This window comes from Bombina bombina, chromosome 4 (genome assembly GCF_027579735.1).
Source record: "Bombina bombina isolate aBomBom1 chromosome 4, aBomBom1.pri, whole genome shotgun sequence".
In the NCBI taxonomy this organism is placed as follows: Eukaryota; Metazoa; Chordata; class Amphibia; order Anura; family Bombinatoridae; genus Bombina; species Bombina bombina.
In genome coordinates, this window is record NC_069502.1 from 295365111 (window position 1) to 295383137 (window position 18027).

An 18027-nucleotide genomic window follows, 5' to 3' on the forward strand; every position below is an offset into this window, starting at 1 on the left:
TTTAAATGAACATCATCATTCTGATAATGGTTCTTCTGGTTCAGAGGATTCTGTCTCAGAGGTTGATGCTGATAAATCTTCATTTCTCCAACATTGGTGTGTCCGGTCCACGGCGTCATCCATTACTTGTGGGAAATATTCTCCCCCACAGGGAAAGGCAAGGAGAGCACACAGCAAGAGCTGTCCATATAGCTCCCCCTCTGGCTCCGCCCCCCAGTCATTCTCCTTGCCGCTCTGAACAAGTAGCATCTCCACGGGGATGGTGAGGAGTTTGTGGTGTTAGTTGTAGTTTTTTATTCTTCTATCAAGTTTGTTATTTTAAAATAGTGCTGGCTTGTACTATTTACTCTACAACAGAAAAGTGATGAAGATTTCTGTTTAAGAGGGCTATGATTTTAGCACAAGTAACTAAAATCCATTTCTGTTACCACGCAGGACTGTTGAAACCAGAGAACTTCAGTTGGGGGTAACAGTTTCCAGACTTATCTGCTTCAGGTATGACTAGTCTCCTTCTAACAACACAGGCTAATGCTAGATGACAGTCATTTTTCCCCTCAGGGAAAACGGTAAGCCATTTTTCTTTCACCTTAGCAAAAAAGATAACAGGCTTCCCCTTTTTGATTTTTATGCTGGTAGACACTGTCAGGGGCCAAATTGATTGTTTTTTATTACAATATGATGGCAATTGAAATGTTTTATAAGCTCATATACACTTGGGGATGTTTTTTATTGATCTGGCTTGCTTTAGACACCTAAATCTAGTCAGGAAGCCCCCTTCACTCTAGTGTACTGAGGGAGGAGGCCTCATTTTGGCACTTCAGTTAATTTCAAGGCAGTGCATGCAGTTCCATGTGAGAGGGTCCTGTGGCTCAGAAAGTGACTCCAGAAGGCTTATTTCTGTGGATGATTGACCCCTAAGAAAGGTAAAAGCTGCAGCAATGCTGTAAGCAGGGATTGTGGTGTATAAAAACGGTTAAATCCAACAATTAGCTCCGGTTTGCTTGTTTTAAGAGCTAGAGTCTCAATATTTGCTGTGCAATACTTTCTAAGCATTAAGACACTGGGGTCCAAATTTCAGAATAATCGGATATTGCCTTCATAGTTTTTTGAACATTCAGAAATAAAGTGTGTCATTTTATTATTTAAAGAGACAGTAACGTTTTTGTTTAAAATCGTTTTTATTGCATTGTTTGCCTGCCTAAATCTATTTAACATGTCTGTGCCATCAGATAACCTATGTTCTGTGTGTATAGAGACAAATGTGGTTCCCCCTTCGAGTGTTTGTGATAATTGTGCCATAGCGTCCAAACAAAATGAGGACAGCTCTGTTACATTTCATAATGTTGCCCAAGATGATTTATCTAATGAAGGTAGTGGGGATAGTTCTACATTCTCTCCTTCTGTGTCTACACCAGCTTTGCCCGTGCAGGCGACACCTAGCGCGCCAGTGCTTATTTCTATGCAACAATTAACAGCAGTAGTGGATAATTCTATAGCAAATCTTGTATCCAAACTGCCAGCATTTCAGAGAAAGCGTGATTGTTCAGCTTTAAATACAGATAAAAGGGATGAACAATCAGACGCTGACAATGCTTTATCTATTTTACCCTCACATCAATCGGAATTGGCTGTGAGGGAAGGGCTGCCTGAGGGTGAAATTTCAGACTCAGGAAAAATTTCTCAACAGGCAGAACCTGATATAGTAGCATTTAAGTTTAAGCTAGAACATCTCTGCGCTTTGCTAAAGGAGGTATTAGCTACTCTGGATGACTGTGATTCTATGGTAGTACCAGAGAAGTTGTGCAAATTGGACAAATTTTTAGAGGTCCCAGTGCACAACGACGCTTTTCCAATACCCAAAAGGGTAGCGAACATAGTGGAAAAGGAGTGGGAGAAGCCAGGTGTACCCTTTGCCCCACCTCCTATATTTAAGAAAATGTTTCCCATAGTAGACCCTAGAAGGGATGCATGGCAGACGGTCCCGAAGGTTGAGGGAGCTGTTTCAACACTAGCGAAGCGCACCACTATTCCTATAGAGGACAGCTGCGCTTTCAAAGATCCTATGGATAAAAAATTGGAAGGATTGCTTAAAAAGATTTTTGTTCAGCAAGGGTTCATCCTTCAACCAGCTACGTGTGTTATTACTGTCACTTCAGCGGCGTCCTTTTGGTTCGAGGAACTAGAAAGGTCGCTCCAGAAAGAGACTTCCTATGAAGAAGTCATGGACAGAATTCACGCATTAAAATTAGCTAATTCCTTTATATTGGATGCCGCCTTTCAAATAACGAAATTGGCGGCGAAAAGAGGGCGCTTTGGCTGAAATCGTGGTCGGCAGATGTGTCGTCCAAGACTAAGTTACTTAATATTCCTTTCAAGGGTAAGACCCTTTTTGGGCCGGAATTGAAGGAAATTATTTCAGACATCACTGGGGGTAAGGGCCATGCCCTCCCACAGGATAGGCCTTTTAAGGCTAAGAACAAGTCTAATTTTGGTTCCTTTCGCAATTTCAGGAACGGACCGGCTAATAACTCCACTGCCGCTAGACAAGAAGGTAACGCGGCCCAGCCCAAACCCGCTTGGAAGCCCATGCAAGGCTGGAACAAGGGTAAACAGACCAAGAAGCCTGCTGCTGCTACCAAGACAGCATGAAGGGGTAGCCCCGATCCGGGACCGGATCTGGTAGGGGGCAGACTATCTCTCTTCGCTCAGGCTTGGGCAAGAGATGTTCCGGATCCCTGGGCACTAGAGATAGTCTCCAAGGGATACCTGCTAGAGTTCAAGGGACTTCCTCCAAGGGGAAGGTTCCACCTGTCTCGCTTATCTTCAGACCAGATAAAGAAACAGGCATTCTTACATTGTGTAAGAGACCTATCAAAGATGGGAGTGATAAACCCAGTCCCCTCCGGGGAACAAGGTATAGGTTTTTACTCAAACCTGTTTGTGATTCCCAAAAAAGAGGGAACTTTCAGGCCAATTCTGGATCTAAAGATATTAAACAAGTTCCTCAGTGTTCCATCCTTCAAAATGGAAACCATTCGGACAATCTTGTCGACAATCCAGCAGGGTCAATATTTGACTACCGTGGATCTAAAGGATGCGTATCTGCATATTCCAGTCCACAAAACTCATCATCCGTTCCTGAGGTTCGCCTTTCTGGACAAACATTACCAGTTCGTGGCTCTGCCATTCGGTTTAGCCACCGCTCCCAGAATTTTCACAAAGGTGCTAGGGTCCCTTCTAGCGGTCCTAAGGCCGAGGGGCATCGCTGTAGCACCTTATCTAGACGACATCCTAATCCAAGCGTCGTCTCTTTCCAAAGCAAGGGCCCACACAGACATTGTGTTGTCTTTTCTCAGATCTCACGGGTGGAAGGTGAACATAGAAAAGAGTTCACTGTCACCGTCCACAAGGGTTCCTTTTCTGGGAACAATAATAGATTCTGTGGAAATGAAGATCTTCCTGACAGAAGTCAGAAAGCTAAAGCTTCTAAACGTTTGTCGAGTTCTTCATTCTATTCCTCAACCCTCCATAGCTCAGTGCATGGAAGTAATAGGACTAATGGTCGCAGCCATGGACGTGGTTCCTTTTGCTCGAATTCATCTAAGACCATTACAGCTGTGCATGCTCAATCAGTGGAATGGGGACTATACAGACTTGTCTCCCCAAATTCAAGTAGACCAGGTAACCAGGGACTCACTTCTCTGGTAGTTGACCCAGGATCACCTGTCTCAGGGAATGAGTTTCCGCAGACCGGAGTGGGTCATCGTCACGACCGACGCCAGCCTCTTGGGGTGGGGCGCGGTCTGGGACTCCCTGAAAGCTCAGGGCCTATGGTCTCGGGAAGAGTCGCTTCTCCCGATAAACATCTTGGAACTAAGAGCAATATTCTATGCGCTCCTGGCTTGGCCTCAGCTAGCAGAAGCCAGGTTCATAAGATTTCAGTCGGACAACATAACGACTGTTGCGTACATCAATCATCAGGAGGGGAACAAAGAGTTCCCTAGCGATGAAGGAAGTAACCAAGATTATCCAATGGGCAGAGAATCACTCCTGCCATCTATCTGCTATTCACATCCCAGGAGTAGACAACTGGGAGGCGGACTATTTGAGTCGTCAGACTTTCCATCCGGGGGAGTGGGAACTCCACCCGGAGGTCTTTGCTCAGTTAACCCAATTATGGGGCATTCCAGACATGGATCTAATGACGTCCCGTCAGAACTTCAAGATTCCTTGCTACGGGTCCAGATCCAGGGATCCCAAGGCGACTCTAGTGGATGCATTAGTGGCGCCTTGGTCGTTCAACCTAGCGTATGTGTTTCCACCGTTTCCTCTCCTTCCCAGGCTCATATCCAGGATCAAACAGGAGAAGGCCTCGGTGATTCTGATAGCTCCTGCGTGGCCACGCAGGACTTGGTATGCAGACCTGGTGAATATGTCATCGGCTCCACCATGGAAGCTACCTTTGAGACAGGATCTTCTAGTACAAGGTCCATTCGAACATCCAAATCTAGTTTCTCTGCAGCTGACTGCTTGGAAATTGAACGCTTGATTTTATCCAAGCGTGGGTTTTCGAATTCTGTGATAGATACTCTGGTCCAAGCCAGAAAACCTGTGACTAGAAAGATTTACCATAAAATATGGAAAAAATATATCTGCTGGTGTGAATCCAAGGGATTCTCCTGGAGTAAGATTAAAATTCCAAAGATTCTCTCCTTTCTCCAAGAAGGTTTGGATAAAGGGTTGTCAGCTAGTTCTCTAAAAGGACAGATTTCTGCGTTATCTGTCTTGTTACACAAACGACTGGCAGCTGTGCCAGATGTACAAGCTTTTGTTCAGGCTTTGGTTAGAATCAAGCCTGTTTACAGACCCATGACTCCTCCTTGGAGTCTAAATTTAGTTCTTTCAGTTCTTCAAGGGGTTCAGTTTGAACCTTTACATTCCATAGATATTAAGTTATTATCTTGGAAAGTTCTGTTTTTGGTTGCTATTTCTTCTGCTAGAAGAGTTTCTAAATTATCTGCTTTGCAATGTAATCCACCCTATCTGGTTTTCCATTCAGATAAGGTTGTTTTGCGTACTAAACCTGGTTTTCTTCCAAAAGTTGTTTCCAACAAGAATATTAACCAGGAAATAGTTGTTCCTTCTCTGTGTCCGAATCCAGTTTCAAAGAAGGAATGTTTATTACACAATTTAGATGTTGTTCGTGCTTTAAAGTTCTACTTAGAAGCAACAAAAGATTTTAGACAAACCTCATCTTTGTTTGTCGTTTACTCTGGTAAGAGGAGAGGTCAAAAAGCTACTGCTACCTCTCTTTCTGGCTGAAAAGCATTATCCGATTGGCTTATGAGACTGCCGGACGGCAACCTCCTGACCGAATCACAGCTCACTCTACTAGGGCTGTGGCTTCCACTTGGGCCTACAAGAACGAGGCTTCTGTTGATCAGATATGTAAGGCAGCGACTTGGTCCTCTCTGCACACTTTTGCCAAATTCTACAAATTTGATAATTATGCTTCTTCGGAGGCTATTTTTGGGAGAAAGGTTTTGCAAGCCGTTGTGCCTTCCATTTAGGTAACCTGATTTGCTCCCTCCCTTCATCCGTGTCCTAAAGCTTTGGTATTGGTTCCCACAAGTAATGGATGACGCCGTGGACCGGACACACCAATGTTGGAGAAAACAGAATTTATGCTTACCTGATAAATTACTTTCTCCAACGGTGTGTCCGGTCCACGGCCCGCCCTGGTTTCCTAATCAGGTTGAAAAATGTTTTCTTTATACACTACAGTCACCACGGCACCCTATAGTTTCTCCTTTTTCTCCTAACCGTCGGTCGAATGACTGGGGGGCGGAGCCAGAGGGGGAGCTATATGGACAGCACTTGCTGTGTGCTCTCCTTGCCTTTCCCTGTGGGGGAGAATATTTCCCACAAGTAATGGATGACGCCGTGGACCAGACACACCGTTGGAGAAAGTAATTTATCAGGTAAGCATAAATTCTGTTAATTATTTAAAATGGAATTTATTCGTTCTTTACTTAAAGAAGTCCTAATTGCATTAGAAATTGAGGATTCTGGTCCTCTTGATACTAAATCTAAACGTTTAGATAAGGTTTTTAAATCTCCTGTAGTTATTCCAGAAGTTTTTCCTGTCCCTGGTGCTATTTCTGAAGTAATTTCCAGGGAATGGAATAATTTGGGTAATTCATTTACTCCTTCTAAACGTTTTAAGCAATTATATCCTGTGCCATCTGACAGATTAGAGTTTTGGGACAAAATCCCTAAGGTTGATGGGGCTGTCTCTACTCTTGCTAAGCGTACTACTATTCCTACGGCAGATGGTACTTCCTTTAAGGATCCTTTAGATAGGAAAATTGAATCCTTTCTAAGAAAAGCTTACTTGTGTTCAGGTAATCTTCTTAGACCTGCTATATCTTTAGCGGATGTTGCTGCAGCTTCAACTTTTTGGTTAGAAGCTTTAGCGCAGCAAGTAACAGATCATAATTCTCATAGCATTATTATTCTTCTTCAACATGCTAATAATTTTATTTGTGATGCCATCTTTGATATCATTAGAGTTGATGTCAGGTATATGTCTCTAGCTATTTTAGCTAGAAGAGCTTTATGGCTTAAAACTTGGAATGCTGATATGTCTTCTAAGTCTACTCTGCTTTCCCTTTCTTTCCAGGGTAATAAATTATTTGGTTCTCAGTTGGATTCTATTATCTCAACTGTTACTGGAGGGAAAGGAACTTTTTTTACCACAGGATAAAAGATCTAAAGGTAAATTTAGGTTGAATAATCGTTTTCGTTCCTTTCGTCACAACAAGGAACAAAAGCCTGATCCTTCATCCTCAGGAGCGGTATCAGTTTGGAAACCATCTCCAGTCTGGAATAAATCCAAGCCTTTTAGAAAATCAAAGCCAGCTCCTAAGTCCACATGAAGGTGCGGCCCTCATTCCAGCTCAGCTGGTAGGGGGCAGATTACGTTTTTTCAAATAAATTTGGATCAATTCCGTTCACAATCTTTGGATTCAGAACATTGTTTCAGAAGGGTACAGAATTGGCTTCAAGATAAGGCCTCCTGCAAAGAGATTTTTTCTTTCCCGTGTCCCAGTAAACCCAGCGAAGGCTCAAGCATTTCTGAAATGTGTTTCAGATCTAGAGTTGGCTGGAGTAATTATGCCAGTTCCAGTTCTGGAACAGGGGCTGCGGTTTTATTCAAATCTCTTCATTGTACCAAAGAAGGAGAATTCCTTCAGACCAGTTCTGGATCTAAAAATATTCAATCGTTATGTAAGGATACCAACATTCAAAATGGTTACTGTAAGGACTATCCTGCCTTTTGTTCAGCAAGGGCATTATATGTCTACAATAGATTTACAGGATGCATATCTGCATATTCCGATTCATCCAGATCACTATCAATTTCTGAGATTCTCTTTCCTAGACAAGCATTACCAGTTTGTGGCTCTGCCGTTTGGCCTTGCAACAGCTCCAAGAATTTTTACAAAGGTTCTCGGTGCCCTTCTGTCTGTAATCAGAGAACAGGGTATTGTGGTATTTCCTTATTTGGACGATATCTTGGTACTTGCTCAGTCTTCACATTTAGCAGAATCTCATACGAATCGACTTGTGTTGTTTCTTCAAGATCATGGTTGGAGGATCAATTTACCGAAAAGTTCATTGATTCCTCAGACAAGGGTAACCTTTTTAGATTTCCAGATAGATTCAGTGTCCATGACTCTATCTTTGACAGACAAGAGATGTCTAAAATTGATATCAGCTTGTCGAAACCTTCAGTCACAATCATTCCCTTCGGTAGCCTTATGCATGGAAATTCTAGGTCTTATGACTGCTGCATTGGACGCGATTCCCTTTGCTCGTTTTCACATGCGACCTCTTCAGCTCTGTATGCTGAACCAGTGGTGCAGGGATTACACAAAGATATCTCAATTAATATCTTTAAAACCGATTGTACGACACTCTCTGACGTGGTGGACAGATCACCATCGTTTAGTTCAGGGGGCTTCTTTTGTTCTTCCGACCTGGACTGTAATTTCAACAGATGCAAGTCTTACAGGTTGGGGAGCTGTGTGGGGGTCTCTGACAGCACAAGGGGTTTGGGAATCTCAGGAGGTGAGATTACCGATCAATATTTTGGAACTCAGTGCAATTTTCAGAGCTCTTCAGTCTTGGCCTCTTCTAAAGAGAGAATCGTTCATTTGTTTTCAGACAGACAATGTCACAACTGTGGCATACATCAATCATCAAGGAGGGACTCACAGTCCTCTGGCTATGAAAGAAGTATCTCTAATTCTGGTTTTGGCGGAATCCAGCTCCTGTCTAGTTTCTGCGGTTCATATCCCAGGTATAGACAATTGGGAAGCGGATTATCTCAGTCGCCAAACGTTACATCCGGGCGAATGGTCTCTTCACCCAGAGGTATTTCTTCAGATTGTTCAAATGTGGGGACTTCCAGAAATAGATCTGATGGCCTCTCATCTAAACAAGAAACTTCCCAGGTATCTGTCCAGATCCAGGGATCCTCAAGCGGAAGCAGTGGATGCATTGTCACTTCCTTGGAAGTATCATCCTGCCTATATCTTTCCGCCTCTAGTTCTTCTTCCAAGAGTAATCTCCAAGATTCTGAAAGAATGCTCGTTTGTTCTGCTGGTAGCTCCAGCATGGCCTCACAGGTTTTGGTATGCGGATCTTGTCCGGATGGCCTCTTGCCAACCGTGGACTCTTCCGTTAAGACCAGACCTTCTGTCACAAGGTCCTTTTTTCCATCAGGATCTCAAATCCTTCAATTTAAAGGTATGGAGATTGAACGCTTGATTCTTAGTCAAAGAGGTTTCTCTGACTCTGTGATTAATACTATGTTACAGGCTCGTAAATCTGTATCTAGGGAGATATATTATAGAGTCTGGAAGACTTACATTTCTTGGTGTCTTTCTCATCATTTTTCCTGGCATTCTTTTAGAATTCCGAGAATTTTGCAGTTTCTTCAGGATGGTTTGGATAAAGGTTTGTCTGCAAGTTCCTTGAAAAGACAAATCTCTGCTCTTTCTGTTCTTTTTCACAGAAAGATTGCTAATCTTCCTGATATTCATTGTTTTGTACAAGCTTTGGTTCGTATAAAACCTGTCATTAAGTCAATTTCTCCTCCTTGGAGTTTGAATTTGGTTCTGGGGGCTCTTCAAGCTCCTCCGTTTGAACCTATGCATTCTTTGGACATTAAATTACTTTCTTGGAAAGTTTTGTTCCTTTTGGCCATCTCTTCTGCCAGAAGAGTTTCTGAATTATCTGCTCTTTCTTGTGAGTCTCCTTTTCTGATTTTTCACCAGGATAAGGCGGTGTTGCGAACTTCTTTTAAATTTTTACCTAAGGTTGTGAATTCTAACAACATTAGTAGAGAAATTGTGGTTCCTTCATTATGTCCTAATCCTAAGAATTCTAAGGAGAAATCATTGCATTCTTTGGATGTAGTTAGAGCTTTGAAATATTATGTTGAAGCTACTAAGAATTTCCGAAAGACTTCTAGTCTATTTTTTATCTATTCCGGTTCTAGGAAAGGTCAGAAGGCCTCTGCCATTTCTTTGGCATCTTGGTTGAAATCTTTAATTCATCATGCTTATGTCGAGTCGGGTAAAACTCCGCCTCAAAGGATTACAGCTCATTCTACTAGGTCAGTTTCTACTTCCTGGGCGTTTAGGAATGAAGCTTCGGTTGATCAGATTTGCAAAGCAGCAACTTGGTCTTCTTTGCATACTTTTACTAAATTCTACCATTTTGATGTGTTTTCTTCTTCTGAAGCTGTCTTTGGTAGAAAAGTACTTCAGGCAGCTGTTTCAGTTTGAATCTTCTGCTTATATTTTCAGTTTTTTTCTTTATAAGATTTAAACTTTATTTTTGGGTGTGGATTTTTTTCAGCGGAATTGGCTGTCTTTATTTTATCCCTCCCTCTCTAGTGACTCTTGCGTGGAAGATCCACATCTTGGGTAGTCATTATCCCATATGTCACTAGCTCATGGACTCTTGCTAATTACATGAAAGAAAACATAATTTATATAAGAACTTACCTGATAAATTCATTTCTTTCATATTAGCAAGAGTCCATGAGGCCCACCCTTTTTTTGTGGTGGTTATGATTTTTTTGTATAAAGCACAATTATTCCAATTCCTTATTTATGCTTCGCACTTTTTTCTTATCACCCCACTTCTTGGCTATTCGTTAAACTGATTTGTGGGTGTGGTGAGGGGTGTATTTATAGGCATTTTGAGGTTTGGGAAACTTTGCCCCTCCTGGTATGAATGTATATCCCATACGTCACTAGCTCATGGACTCTTGCTAATATGAAAGAAATGAATTTATCAGGTAAGTTCTTACATAAATTATGTTTTTATTACAGCACTCAGTCTTTTTGGGTATGAGTCTATCAGCATGGCACATTTTGACTTGACAAGATTTGCCCACTCTTTGCAAAAACACTCCAAATCTGTCAGATTACGAGGGCATCTCCTGTGCACAACCCTCTTCAGATCAACCCACAGATTTTCAAATGGATTCAGGTCTGAGCTCTGGCTGGGCCATTCCAAAACTTTAATTTTCTTCTGGTGAAGCCATTCCTTTGTTGATTTGGATATATGCTTTAGGTCGTTGTCATGCTAAAAGATGAAGTTCCTCTTCATGTTCAGCTTTCTAGCAGAAGCCTGAAGGTTTTGTGCCAATATTGACTGGTATTTGGAACTGTTCATAATTTCCTCTACCTTGAATACGGCCCCAGTTCCAGCTGAAGAAAAACAGCCTCCAATCATGATGCTGTCACCACCATGCTTCACTGTGGGTATGGTGTTCTTTTGGTGATGTGCAGTGTTGTTTTTGCGCCAAACATATCTTTTGGAATTATTGCCAAAAAGTTCAACCTTGTTTTCAACAGACAATAACACCTTTTCTTACATGCTTTTGGGAGACTTCAGATGTGTTTTTGCTCAATTTAGCTGGGCTTTGATGTTTTTCTTCATAAGAAAAGGCTTCCGTCTTGCCGTCTACCCCAAAGCCCAAACATATGAAGAATACGGGCGATTGTTGTCACATGTACTACACAGCCAGTACTTGCCAGATATTCCTGCAGCTCCTTTAATGTTGCTGTATGCCTCTTGGTAGCCTCCCAGACCAGTTTTCTTCTCATCAATTTTGGAGGGACATCCAGTTCTTGGTAAGGTCACTGTTGTGCCATATGTTCTCCACTTGATGATGACTGTCTTCACTGTATTCCATGGTATATCTAATGTCTTGGAAATTCTTCTGTACCCTTCTCCTGACTGATACCATTTTACAATGAGATCCCTCTGATGCTTTGGAAGCTCTCTGCAGACTATAGCTTTTGTGTAGGACGCAACTAAGAAAATGTCAGGAAAGACCTACTAGAACAGCTGAACTTTATTCAGGGTTAATAAGAGGCACTTTAAATTATGGCAGGTGTGTGATGACTCTTATTTAACATGGTTTAAATGTGATTGCTTAATTCTGAACACAGCTACATCCCCAGTTTTTTTTGTTTACTTCCCTCCACCTTGAAGATTTCAGTTTGTTTTTCAATTGAGTTGTGTAGTTTATAGGTCACATTAAAGGTGGAAAAATGTCAGGTTTCTGTGATGTAACAACTCAACTGAAAAACAAATTGAAATATTTTAGGTAGAGGGAAGGAAAAATATAAAAATAAAATATGGTTGCATAAGTGTGCACACCCTTAAACTAATACTTTGTTGAAGCACCTTTTGATTTTATTACAGCACTCAGTCTTTTTGGGTATGAATCTATCAGCATGGCATATTTTGAATTAGCAAGATTTGCCCACTCTTCTTTGCAAAAACACTCCAAATCTGTCAGATTGCGAGGGCATCTCCTGTGCATAGCCCTCTTCAGATCACCCCACCCCACAGATTTTCCATCAAATTAAGGTCTGGGCTCTGGCTGGGCCATTCCAAAACTTTAATCATCTTCTGATGAAGCCATTCCTTTGTTGATTTGGATGTATGCTTTGTGTCGTTGTCATGCTGAAAGATGAAGTTCCTCTTCATGTTCAGCTTTCTAGCAGAAGCCTGAAGGTTTTGTGCCAATATTGACTGGTATTTGGAACTGTTCATAATTCCCTCTACCTTGAATAATGTTCCAGTTCCAGCTGAAAACAAACAGCCCCAAAGCATGATGCTGCCACCACCATGCTTCACTGTGGGTATGTTCTTTTGGTGATGTGCAGTGTTGTTTTTGCGCCAAACATATCTTTTGGAATTATGGCCAAAAAGTTCAACCTTGGTTTCATCAGACCATAACACCTTTTCCCACATGCTTTTGGGAGACTTCAGTTTTTGCAAGATGTAGCCTGGCTTTGATGTTTTTCTTCGTTAGAAAAGGCTTTCGCCTTGCCACTCTACCCCATAGCCCAGACATATGAAGAATACGGGAGATTGTTGTCACATGTACCACACAGCCAGTACTTGCCAGATATTCCTGCAGCTCCTTTAATGTTGCTGTAGGCCTCTTGGTAGCCTCCCAGACCAGTTTTCTTCTCGTCTTTTCATCAATTTTGGAGGAACGTCCAGTTCTTGGTAATGTCACTGTTGTGCCATATCTTTTTCCACTTGATGACTGTCTTCACTGTGTTCCATGGTATATCTAATGCCTTGGAAATTCTTTTGTACCCTTCTCCTGACTGATACCGTTTAACAATGAGATCCCTCTGATGCTTTGGAAGCTCTCTGTGGACCATGACTTTTGCTGTGGGATGCGACTAAGAAAATTTCAGGAAAGACCAACTAGAGCAGCTGAACTTTATTTGCGGTTACTCAGAGGCACTTTAAATGATGGCAGGTGTATGCTGACTCCTATTTAACATGATTTTGAATATGATAGCTTAATTCGGAACACAGCTACATACCCACTTATATATATTCAACCACATTATTTTAGTTTTTTTGTTTTCTTCCATCCACCTAAAAGATTTCAGTTTGTTTTCTTTTTTAAGATACGATGAGTCCACGGATTTCATCCTTGTGGGATTACGCCTCCTGGTCAGCAGGAGGAGGCAAAGAGCACCACAGCAGAGCTGTATAAATAGCTCCTCCCTTCCCTCCCACTCCAGTCATTCTCTTTGCCTGTGTTAGTGATAGGAAGAGGTAAAGTGAGGTGTTAGTTATAGATTCTTCAATCAAGAGTTTTTAATTTTTAAAGTAGTGCCTGAGAGTAATTGAGCACCTTTTTGTTTATCAGTTAGTTTCTGGGGCACTCTGTTACATCTCCTGGCGGTTACAGAAGACATGCCGACCGGGAGATGACTGTATGGTTGTGTCTAGCATACGCCCACGAAGGGCGGTCCTTGAAGACGTCTTTTACAAAGACAGCATGGGGATCATGTTTTCTCCCTGCGGTTCAATAAATCTAATCATGCCGCCCGGGAGTTTACTGTTGTGTCAATGCCACACGAAGGGCGGGGCGGTCTTTGAGAAGATATTATTTACATTATGAGTCCTTTTTATCTCCCGGCGGTTCAATAAATCTAACCAGCCTTTCAGTCCACTTCTTGTTTTCAGTGGCTCAGTACATAGAGGTATTCAGGCTGATGGTGACGGCAATGGGCCTTCGCCGGACAGATGGCTCAGCATGCTAAGGCACTGTGGCTGAGCTCTGTAACAACCTGAGGGTTGGATGTTAAATCCCTGGTGAGTTCCACTCAACCTTTCATCCTTCCAAGTTGATAAAATGAGCAGCGCCTTGTGTCGCTTAAATTTCCGTTTGTTCGTTCCACCTCAGTTCTATGCAGTTAAGCATACTCAAGTTTGCATAATCTCCTTCAATGGAAGGAGATTATGCAAACTTGTCTCCTCAAATAACTCTAGATCAGGAGACAAGGGATTTTTTTCTATGATGGTTGTCTCTGGATCACCTATCTCAGGGAACATGATTTCGCAGAGTGTGGACAGCATAGTCTGTTCTTTTTATAGACTTCCTGCAACTTAGAGCAAGCTTCAAGGCTCTTCTGGTCTGGCCTCAGTTGGCTTCGGCCCAGTTCTTTCTTGCTATCTGTCAGCGTTCCATATCCCAGGGGTGGACACTTGGGAAACTGATTTTCTGAATAGTAAGATTTTTCATCCGGGAGAGTGGTAACTCCGTCCGGGAGTATTCTCCAACCTGATTTTCAAATGGGGTCGGCTGGAATTGGATCTCATGGCATCTTGTCAGCCTGCCTGGCTTTTGAGATACAGGTTCAGGGCCCCCGGTCCGAGCTGATAACTGCCTTGGCGGTTCTTTGGTCCTTCAGCCTAGAATGTCTATTTCCCCCATTTGCGCTTTTTTTTTCTCTGCAATCTTGGACACTTCTGTTGAGGAAGGACCTTTTATTCAGGGTCCCTTCTTCCATCCAAGTGTAGTTTCTTTGAGGCTGCTTGGAGATTGGACGCTTGATCCTATACAAGCGAGGTGTCTTAGTTTTGGTCATAGATTCCTTAATTCAGGCATGTAAGCCTGTGACTAGGAAGATTGACCATGAGATAGGGCATAAATGTCTGTCTTGGTGTGAATCCAAGTGTTACTCATGGAGTAGAGTTAGGATTCCCAGGATTTAGTATTTTCTTCAAGGAAGGGTTTTTCAGCGAGTTCCCTAAATGGTCAGATCTCTGCTTTTATCTATTTTGTTCCTCCAGCGTCTGGCAGATGTACCAGATGTTTAATCCTTTTGTCAGGCTCTGATTAGAGTCAGGCCTGTGTTTTAACCAATTGCTCCTCCATGGAGTTTGAATTTAGATTTTAAAGTTATTCAAGGGGTTCTGTTGAACCTATGCATTCCATAGATATTAAGTTATCTTGACAAATTTTATTTCTTGTTGTCATTTCTTCTGCTCGAAGAGTGTTTGAGATTTCGGCATTACTATATAATTCGCCTTGCCTTATTTTTCATTTGGATAAGGTGGTGTTATGTACTAAACTTGGTTGTCTTCCTAAAGGTTGTTTCAGACGTCAGCACATTAATTAGGAAATTGTTGTTCCTTCCTTGTGTCCTAATCTTTCTCTTAGAAGGAAAGTCTTCTGCACATTTGGACGTAGTCTGTGTTTTAAAAAAAATAGATTTTCTTTACAAACAACTACGGACTTTCGTCAGTCGTCTTTTCTGTTTGACATTTTTTCTAGAGAACGTAAGGGTCAGAAAGCTACGGCTCCTTCTTTCCTTTTGGTTGAAAAGTATCATCTGTTTTGCATATGAGATTGCTGGACAGCAGCCTCCTGAAAGAGTTTTGGCTCCTTCCTCCTGGGCTGTTGCTTCCTCATGGACATTCTAACATATTACTTCAGTTGAGCTGATTTGCAAGGCTGCGACTTGGTATTCTCTTCAATCTTTTTCTAAATTTTACAAATTTGATATCTTTGCTTCGTCTGAGCCTGTTTTTGGGAGAAAGGTTCTTCAAGCAGTGGTGCCTTCCGTTTAGATTCCCTGTCTTGTTCCTCCCTTTTCATCCGTGTCCTATAGCTTTGGTATTGTATCCCACAAGTAAGGATGAAATCCGTGGACTCATCGTATCTTAAAAAAGAAAAGAAAATTTATGCTTACCTGATAAATTTATTTCTTTTTGGATACGATGAGTCCACGGCCCTGTTCTAAATGAGACAGGTTATTAAATTTCAGACACCTCTGCACCTTGGCTTTTTCTTTCTCTTCCTAACTTCGGTCGAATGACTGGAGTGGGAGGGAAGGGAGGAGCTATTTATACAGCTCTGCTGTGGTGCTCTTTGGCTCCTGCTTACCAGGAGGCGTAATCCCACAAGTAAGGAGGAAATCCGTGGACTCATCGGATCCAAAAAGAAATAAACTTATCAGGTAAGCATAAATTTTCTTTTTCAATTGAGTTGTACAGTTTATAGGTCACATTAAAGGTGGAAAAAGTTCAGAAATTATTTCTTTGTCTCATTTTTTTACATCACAGAAACCTGTCATTTTAACAGGGGTGTGTAGACATTTTATATCCACTGTATATAGATAGAGAGAGGTGTGTGTGTATATATGTATATATGTGTTTGGTGTATATACATACATATATGCCATGAAACTAGCTATCTGTTTTTACTTAATTTCTAGAATACATTATTTCTGTACTCCTTGAGGAAAAATCAAAATATGTTCTATGTTGATTTTGGTAACCAAGTGATGTTTTGTTACATTGATGTACATCTAAGATCCCTAGAAACTAGATATTTGTGCCCAGAGGGATTAAACATTGTTTACTCAGAACGTTTAACCAAAACAGTTTAATTTCTAGGAAGGTAACAAGGCTGCTAATAATAATCAAATGCATCAGCTGCTGAAAATTCAACAAGAATATATATATTTTTTTTCTCTTTCCAACAGGATTTCATGTTTTTCGAACACTCAGATAAGAAGAATTAAAAGCCTGGATAATGTACCGTGGTCTACCTCATATTACAGTTTAATTTTTAATTTTAGGTTCAACTTTCTACAGTGTAATGAAAATGTGAATTATTTTTTTTTATACCAAAAAATGGTCTTTTAACAAAATCCAATATCCTGCTTTAGGCACCAATAATGGGAAGTATAATGTATGTAAATAAAATGGGATTTGACTTTATAATTATTTTGTAAACTTTACATTGGAAAACTTGATATGCATGTGTGCAAATGCTCTTTCAGGTTAATTTTTATCATTTAAAGTGTATTTTACGCACACAGTATTGACCAATGCAAGAATAGTTTATTTTTTTCTCATATGACATAACAAAGTTAAAAATAAATTAAGCTGTTTGTTAAAATTTTCCATTCCAGGCATGAAGCTAAGAATGTTACATGTTATTCATTTGTTTCTTCAAGTTATCTCAAAAGTCTTGTATATGTTTAATTTTCCATAGTGTAAATATTGTCTTAGGGATTTTTATATACTATATATGATATGAATGCAGAATAGGCCCAAGTCATTTTTAAAATGAGAGGATGTAGCTAGATGAAAAGATTAATTTTCAAAAGGTTAAAGGGTGCCCATCTGTTAGTTTCAATAACATATCTGCTGGTTGGGTTAAACACTACCTTTTTAATATTATAAAATTGATATTTAAGAACGTAAATACTCTTGTCTGAAACCTGCTCTTTATTTCACAGCTGAGGGTTACTAGAGTCTAGTCCCAGATCAATATAGATATTACAATGAGAGCTAGCATTCCTAAAAACCCTGAATGTATTGTGCTGGATAAACAACTTAAAGGGATATTAACCCCTCATTTTTTCTTTCATGATTCAGATAGAGCATGCAATTTTAAGCAACTTTCTAATTTACTCCTATTATCAATTTTTCTTTGTTCTCATGTTATCTTGATTTGAAAAAGCAGTAATAAAAGGTTAGGAGCCGGCCCATTTTTTAGTTCAGCACCTTGGTAGAGCTGCTGATTGGTTTGCTACATTTAGCCACAAATCAGCAAGTGCTACTCATGTGCTGAACAAAAAATGGTCTGGCTCTAAAGCTTACAGTACTGCTTTTTCAAATCAAGATAGCATGAGAACAAAGAAAAATTGATAGTAGGAGTAAATTAGAAAGGTGCTTAAAATCTCATGCTCTATCTGAATCATGAAATAAAAAAAAATTCGGTTTAGTATCCCTTTAAGCTAAATTATCCTAAAAATTGGACATTACATCCCTCCAGCCTATACCCATATTTTTTGCATGCAGTAGTTTGTCACAGAAAACCTCACATTTATTTTCTGTTAGAAAACTTTGGGTGATTATAGTGGGGTGAATGCATTAATATGGTAAAGGGTATGAAGTTTTACCTGAGGTAGAAAATAAGGGACTTAGGAAGCTTTTAGGAGCAATGTAAAATAGCTGTCAAGTGCCTAAATGAAATAAATGTTAAAAGACCTTATAATTCTAGTTGATTGGATGTTTAAAATATTTACTACTTGTTTGTTTGTTTTCTTATGTATTTTTTGTATTATTTTTGTTTTAACACTATCTGGTTGTTACTCCATATAG

General features: G+C 40.7%; 1 protein-coding gene across 1 annotated transcript in view; it reads left to right on the top strand.

Annotated features, from left to right (window-relative positions):
• LOC128656218 (phospholipid scramblase 2) overlaps positions 1–17557 on the top strand; it is a 341004-nt gene extending 323447 nt beyond the window's left edge. The window contains exon 9 of the mRNA XM_053710007.1: positions 16398–17557. Coding sequence (XP_053565982.1) covers positions 16398–16436 — 39 coding nt within the window. The 3' untranslated portion in view covers positions 16437–17557. The remainder of the gene's footprint in view (positions 1–16397) is intronic.
• Positions 17558–18027: the final 470 nt, after the last annotated feature.